Genomic DNA, 7,250 nt, shown 5'->3' with positions numbered 1-7,250 from the left:
CGCGGGCTGCGGTGCAAGGGCGGCGGCAAGCCGGGCACCAGCGACGCCTACACCATCATCCAGCTGGGCCGCGAGAAGTACAGCACCTCGGTGGCCGAGAAGAGCACCGGCAACCCCGATGGGCGTGAGGAGTGCGCCTTCGAGCTGCCCCCCGAGCTGGGCGCCCCGGCCCGCGGTGGCCTGGTGCTCACCGTCATGCACCGGGCCCTGGTGGGCATGGACCGCTTCCTGGGCCAGGCCCTGGTGCCCCTGGAGCCCACCCTGCAGCAGGGCCGCGCGCCCGACGAGCGGTGAGTGGGTCCTGCCGGCCATCGCCCGACGCCCATGGGGGCAGAGCAGGGGAGGCCTCCGGGATGGGCGTCACGGGGTCCCTGTGTGCCCCAGGAAGGGCATCGCAGTGGATGGGGCGTCATGGGGTCCATGCGTGCCCCAGGAAGGGCATCGCAGTGGATGGGGTGTCATGGGGTCCCTGCGTGCCCCAGGAAGGGCATCGCAGTGGATGGGGTGTCATGGGGTCCCTGCGTGCCCCGGGAAGGGCATCGCAGTGGATGGGGGTGTCATGGGGTCCATGCGTGCCCCGGGAAGGGCATCGCAGTGGATGGGGGTGTCATGGGGTCCGTGCGTGCCCTGGGAAGGGCACTGCAGGAGGTGGGGTGTGGTAAGTCTCATGCATGCCCCAGGAAAGGGCTTTGCGGGACGTAGGGCATCACAGGGTCCCTGCACGCCCCAAGAAGGGTGTCGCTGGGGACGGGGAATCATGGGGACCAGGCATGCCCCAGGAAGGGCACTGCAGGAGGTAGGGTGTGGTAGGGTCCGTGCATGCCCCAGGAAGGGCGTTGCGGGAAGTAGGACATCACAGGGTCCGTGGACACCCTAGGGAGGGTGTCACAGGGAGTAGGGTGTCATGAGGTCCAGACATGCCCCAGGATGGGCTTCGCAGGAGGTCATCCACCATCCCAGGGGCCGTTAGTGTCCCAAGAAGGGTGTCACGGGGGACGGGGCATCGCAGGGTCCATGGGTGCCCTGGGAAGGGTGTCAGAGGATGGGGTGGCATGGGGTCCATGTATGACTCAGGAAGGGCATCGCAGGATACGGGGTATCGCAGGATCCGTGGATGCTCCGGGAAGGGCATCACGGGGGATAGGACGTCACGTGTGCTCCAGGAAGGTTGTTGTGGAGGATGGGGTGTCTCGGGGTCCCTCCACCCCCCAGGAAGGGAGTCGTGTGGGACAAGGCATCAGGGGATCCTTCCTCCCTCTGGGTAGGGGGTCCCGGGGGACAGGGTGCCGTGAGGTCCCTCCGCATCCTGGGAGGGTCCCCCCGGGGTCTGTCACTCATGGGAAGCCGTGGCACAGATGCCTGCGGTGGTTTGTCCTTCCGACAGCTGCGGTGGCTTTGCAGCCCCCACCGGCTCGGTGGGGCCATCAGCATGACCTGGTTTGTCGCGGTGCTGCTGCAGGAGGGTCCCCCAGTTCGGGGGACTGAACCCCAGCCCCATATTGCCTCCAGCATAAATCCCTGTGTGTGTGGGATTTGCTGTTATTCCCCCTTCTCCCAGAAGGGTTTAAAACAATAATAATGTTTTCCAGCCTCTGCCAAGCAGAGAAATGCAGGAATGTGGATGAAATTCCTTTAGGGAAGAAGTTTTCTGAGCTTTGCTCCGCGCAGACCTGGCTGGGCTGCTGTGTGCCTCCGGGAGCGTCCCCGCCGCTCACTGGCTCCCCAGACCCCAGGAATTCGGCTGGCTCGCTGCCCGAAGCTGCAGTCTGCCAAGCAGAGAAATGCAGGAATGTGGAAAAAATTCCTTTAGGGAAGAAGTTTTCTGAGCTTTGCTCCGCGCAGACCTGGCTGGGCTGCTGTGCCTCCGGGACCGTGAGGAGAGGCCTCTCTCGCCCTCCTACCCAGGGCACGGCCGGGGAGGCGGCGGAGGGCGTGCCGGGGCTTGGCAGATAGTGCAGCCTCGCTCCCGGAGAGCGGGATTAGCGTGAAAAGGGGTTGGAAAAACTTTTCCCGTGGAGAAATGCGGCTTGTTTGCATCTGCAGCCCATGGAGGCTCCTGCTTGCCCTAAAATGGGAGCGTGGGCACAGAGGAAAAGTGACTAACCCCGGAGTTAGTGTCTGAGTGTTTCCCCCGCCTAGCATTTATTTTGCTTTTATTAGCGCTGCCTGGAGAATGGGTGGTGTCGGAGGAGCTGGATCTGAATTCTTCGGGCCTAATTCAAACCAGCATCGTGCGCAAACTTCAGAGCGAGCGAGCCGATCCGCGGCCTTTCGGGTGCGTCGGCAGAGACGTGTTGTTTTGGCATGGGAGAATGTGAAATAACTTCCCGTCTTTGTGGTTTGGGTAGTGAGCCCTGTGCCGGGAGCCGGGGTAGGAGCCGTGTCTCGAGGAAAGCCGTGCTCCTGTTAGCAGAAGTTTACAAAGCTGTGCAAAGCGGGGGGTCCTGTGACGGTCCGGCGAAGGTTTCGGGAGGCTGAGCCTGTCGTCTTGTCTCAAAGGTCTCGGCGTCAGGGGCTGTTAATCCCACGGGTGCAACGTCCAAAGCGGCTGGACCCCGTGCTGCCTGTTAGGGCTGCCGGTCGCCCCGGCAGCACTGTTACTGCAGCCCAAGGAGGGGATCTGGGCTGCGAGGCAGGAGATCCCCAGGATTTTTGCTGTCCATCTCCCTCCCTTCCTGTAGCTTCGCTTGCATAGGAAAAATTAACTTCCCCTCAGGATGGCAAGAGCTTTTAAGGCTATTTATCTTTGCCCGTGGCCCCCGGTGATGGAAGTGAGACAGAAAACACGACGGAGAGCTCTCACCCTGCGCCCCGAGCGTGTCCGTGCACTCGAACCCCTGAGCTGGAAGGTGTCTCGAGGGTGGGTGGCAGGTCTGCAGTGTGGAAGGGGCTGCACTTTTTTCTTTTTTTGGAGGGGAGTCCCGAGTGCTGGAGCGTGTCTAGCCGGGTGGGGGAAGGGGAAGGGTTGGGGTTCTGGCTCTGGGAGCCGCGTAAGCTTCCAACCAACTTCTGACATCTGGTTCGGCCCCATTGCAAACAGCTTTGTTTAGGAGGAAATTTTAGTCCCAGGTTAAAAAAAGGCAAACCAAACACAGGCTCCCCCTCTCTGGGACTGCACCGCGGAGCACACCCAGGCCTGTGCAGCAGAGATAACCATTGGCCCCCGAGTGAGGGACGTATAAGTTGAGTCTCTGCCGTACACTGTTTTTTAGGACCCCATCTGCAGTCCTCGCTCCTGGGCATAAAACCTGCTGCCAGCTGGAATGGGACCTCACTTAAAAAAAGGCCTTGATTGTCAGCGTGTTGACCTTGCTCCCATTTTCCTGCTGATTTTTGTTGCACGGAAACTTTACCGGTGATGATTTTTATGCTTGTTTTCAGCTTGATGGAAAATACTCTGTCAAACTTGGACTCTTCTCCCGGAATGAGCCGTCAGCCAGCGTCCAGGGATGTTTATGAGCTGCCTTGTTCAGCCAAACGTCTCAGTCGCTTCAGTGTTTTGCCCAGCAGAAAATAAACTCTTGGATTTGCCCAAGAGCAGCCTGAGAGCTCTCATGGCTTTTTTGGGCATCCCAAGGCTTGTCCCACGCTCAGGCAGCTCCAGGGCTTGGGGTTGGCAAGCAAAGCAACAGTGCCGAGCATCATTTCTCCCTTCCCACTTGAGCTGTGTAGTGCTTTTATTTTTAACACATGCCTTTTACTGCCCTGTTGAGCCTGATGTGCGTCTCTGGACGCAGTACCTTTCCGCATCATAGAATCATAGAATCATTGAGGTTGGAAAAGACCTCTAAGATCATCGAGCCCACCCGCCGACCCACCCCCGCCATGCCCACTAAACCATGGCCCTAAGCGCCTCATCTACTCGTCTTTTAAATACCTCCAGGGATGGGGACTCCACCACTTCCCTGGGCAGCCTCTTCCAATGTTTCACCACTCTTTCAGTAAAGACATTTTTCCTCACGTCCAATCTAAACCTCCCCTGGCACAACTTGAGGCCGTTTCCTCTCGTCCTATCGCTTGTTCCTTGGGAGAAGAGACTGACCCCACCTCGCTACAACCTCCTTTCAGGGAGTTGTAGAGAGCGATGAGGTCTCCCCTCAGCCTCCTTTTCTCCAGGCTAAAGAAAAACCCTCCAAATCAGGTTACCATCAGGAAAACCCTTCGCCGTGGCCCTGCCCGGGTGGGATGCTCCCGGTCCTCACCTTTCCCTCCCCCATGACCGGTCCCTGCAGCTCTCTGTCCTACCTCATTTTTTGGGAGCTCAAAGCCCAGTGCTGCCGTCAGGATGAGGCTGTGCAATAAAAGTGCTTGCATACCGGCATGGTGACCATCACCGTGTCCGACCGTAATGGTCTGCTGGTGGGTCCTCGAGCGCTGCCGGCTCGGCACAGGCATGGGGGGAGACGTGGTAGTTTGGCAGGTGAAGAGCGGGGTGGTCAGTCCCTCCGAAACGAGGGCTCAGCCCAGCAGAAGAGGGTTTTTTCTGTATTCAGAAGGCAGCTATCGCTTCTGCTTCCTGACATCCAGGAAATGCTGTTGCAGTCCCCCGCAGGGGCTCATCCTGCCTTCCCTGCGGCGTGGCAGCAAGCCGGGGAGCATTATCTCCACGTCCATCCCTGTCAATGCAGCATCTGGGGAGGGTGGAAATGCCTTCAGCTGCAGCGAGACAAGAGCTTCCATCTGACACCCGTCAGGCTGTGTTTTCTCCTTGGCCAGCGTGGTCTGTTGGGTGGGTGGCATGGTGGGGGCTTGGTGTTGGGAGGTACATAGTAACACCTGCGGGGTTGGACCCTGGACCTCGCTGCGTGGGGGCCCAAAAAGGCCTTGATTTTGCTCCGAAAGGGCCTTGATTTTGCTCCGTGGGCTGCGAGGCTGATGGCGGGGAGGGGCAGTGGGCAGCCAAGATTTACTGGGCTGGGTAAAGAAAAACCACAGTTGTCATTACCTCCTTTCTCCCCCTTTGAAATCTCATTTTCATTTGCTTTCTTTCCCTAAGGCCTCACAGCCCCTCATGAATGGGAAAGGTTAAAGCCGTGAGCCTTCCAGGGCGAAGCTCCGCTTGCCATGCAAAGACCAGGCTGCTGGAGCTCGATCTCCAGAGAGCAAACTTCAGGGCTTTGCAGCACTGGGATCCTGTGGGTAAGGGGACAGAAAGTGTAGCAGAGGAGTCGTGATTCCTGGCTCTGGTGTTTTCCTGCAGTGACTTGCAGTTGCTTGCTGGCTGCTGCCTCGGACGGGGAGCAACAGCAGCGAGTGGCCTTTGGTGTCTCTGTGACAGGGAACTCGTCTTGCGGAGTTGTTAGCCATGCAACATTATCCCAGCTCCAAATTCCCCAAAGCCCTCTCTGCTGCAGTTCCCTTAACTCATTGCCATCCCTCCACAACTGTGGAGGGGTCTGGGCTTGCGTGCAGCCCTTCACCTGGGCAGCTGCAGCATCTCCACCCTGGCAGCAGGAACGAGACTCTCCTTCTTGCTCTCCATCAGCAAAGAAGCTACTCAGGTTACAAAACCTTTCCTCTGGGTGCTAAACTTTTCTAGCTGAAGTCCTTGAGGCCACCGGGGCTTCTCTCCGCCATGTCTTGATGGAGCTCAGTTCTGGGGCAAGGCTCAGTGGAAAAGGGATGGGGATTTCCTCGGGGGCTTGGGGGGAAGATGTCATGGAGCCAGGCCAAGACGGCTGGCAGAGCGGGTTGGAGAGGGAGCCCGTCAGCCCCGTCGCTGTGTGCAGCTGCGTGGCTTGGCATGGGGAGGGAGAAGCAGCACGGCTGCGGGGAAGGAACGGGCTGAGGCGGAGGTGGCTCAGGTGGACGTTGCTCTGAATTTGTTTTGGCTCTGGGCTGACTGAGAAGCCCTCCGGGAGTTCACGTTGTCGCCCCGTCCACTCAGCGGCAAAGCAGCGTGGGAACCTCGGAGGGATGAGAAGCATCCTTGGGGCCAAGGGGCAGTCCCCGAATCCCTGCCGGGGCTCCCTCGCTGTCTGTTGGTCCTTCCTGAGCTAAGCCCCACAGCAGGCACTTTTCCCTTCCCCTTGCTGGTTGTACCCATCACATCCCCTCCTTGCTGTGGTGAGAGCAGACGGGTAATGTGCTTTCTGTGGCACTGCCCTCGTGTTTCCCTCGGGCACGGACCCGCTCTCGTCTCTACCGCCAACCCCTCTGGACTGCTGTCAGCCCATGGTGTGCTTGTGGCCGTCGCCCTCCCTTATTAAATTAAAATCAGTGGAGATCATTAGCAGCAGAGCACGCGCTGTGGCCTGCGGGCTCTTGGCTGTGGCATCTTTCTCGGATGCGGTGGTTTGTGCTCGTTGCCGTTCCTACTGCGGCCTTGGCTTCTGGCTGCATCTGCTAGGGGAGATGTTTGCACCCAGGGTCTGAGCCCACTTTCTGCTCCCTATCAGACATGAGCCGAGGCCAAATCGCTGCAGCCGTGTCCTCTGCATGTCTGTCCTTAAGCCTAGGAGAGGAAGAGACCTTGCAGCAGGACGGAGGGGAAATAGCTGCTCCATGATAGTTTTGGGATGGAAAGTTTTAATACGAGGGCAAACAGAGCCCTTTTCCCTGGGGACTGTGATCAGAGGTGCCCGGCAAGGCTGGTGAAGGTCTTTGGGGTAGCTGAGAGCAGCAGTGAGCTCCTTGGATGCCCTGGGCTGTGATGAAATCCTTGTTTCGGTGCTGGAAAGGCAGCTCTGAGGGGTTGTTGCATCTCAGCCAAGCCAGGAAACACCCTGCTGTGTCGAAACACCGCCGAGCAGGGGGAGGAGAGGGTTAGTCCTGCCAAAAATCAGGTCAAGGTGCTCTCTGCGCTGCCGGAGGCAAGGCTGGGCAGGAGGCAGCCAGGCCTTGGGATAGGGTCCTTGGTGGCCAGCTTGTCCCGGGCAAGCCTTTACCCCTAGGCTGGGAGCCCATGGGGAGATTACCGAGGCGCTGCAGTGATGGTGATGCTGCTTACGAAATGGTGGCAGTGCTTAGTTTTGCTCCTACCTGCCCAGTTAACCCTGTTTTCACCCAGTTGCCAAGGTCGGTTTAAGGGGTTTAACACTCTTGCTGTGTTCTGCTCCGTGAAGGCTCCGCTTTTGTTTGCTGGTTTCGGGGCAGGGATAGAGTTAATTTCCTTCCTAGTAGCTGGTACAGTGCCGTGTTTTGGATTTAGGGTGAGAACAATGTTGATAACACACCGATGTTTTAGTTGTTGCTGAGCAGTGCTTACACTAGTCAAGGCCTTTTCAGCTTCCCATGCCCTGCCAGCGAGA

At 58.6% G+C, this 7,250-nt stretch overlaps 1 protein-coding gene across 1 annotated transcript in view; it reads left to right on the top strand.

The window, feature by feature from the left end:
* Nucleotides 1-7,250, top strand: part of RAB11FIP5 (RAB11 family interacting protein 5) — a 47,523-nt gene that overhangs the window by 1,828 nt on the left and 38,445 nt on the right. The window contains exon 2 of the mRNA XM_009290715.1: nt 4-290. Coding sequence (XP_009288990.1) covers nt 4-290 — 287 coding nt within the window. The remainder of the gene's footprint in view (nt 1-3; nt 291-7,250) is intronic.

This window comes from Aptenodytes forsteri, unplaced genomic scaffold (genome assembly GCF_000699145.1).
Source record: "Aptenodytes forsteri isolate BGI_AS27 unplaced genomic scaffold, ASM69914v1 Scaffold236, whole genome shotgun sequence".
NCBI classification, from domain to species: Eukaryota; Metazoa; Chordata; class Aves; order Sphenisciformes; family Spheniscidae; genus Aptenodytes; species Aptenodytes forsteri.
This window is presented reverse-complemented; position numbering and strand designations above follow the sequence as displayed.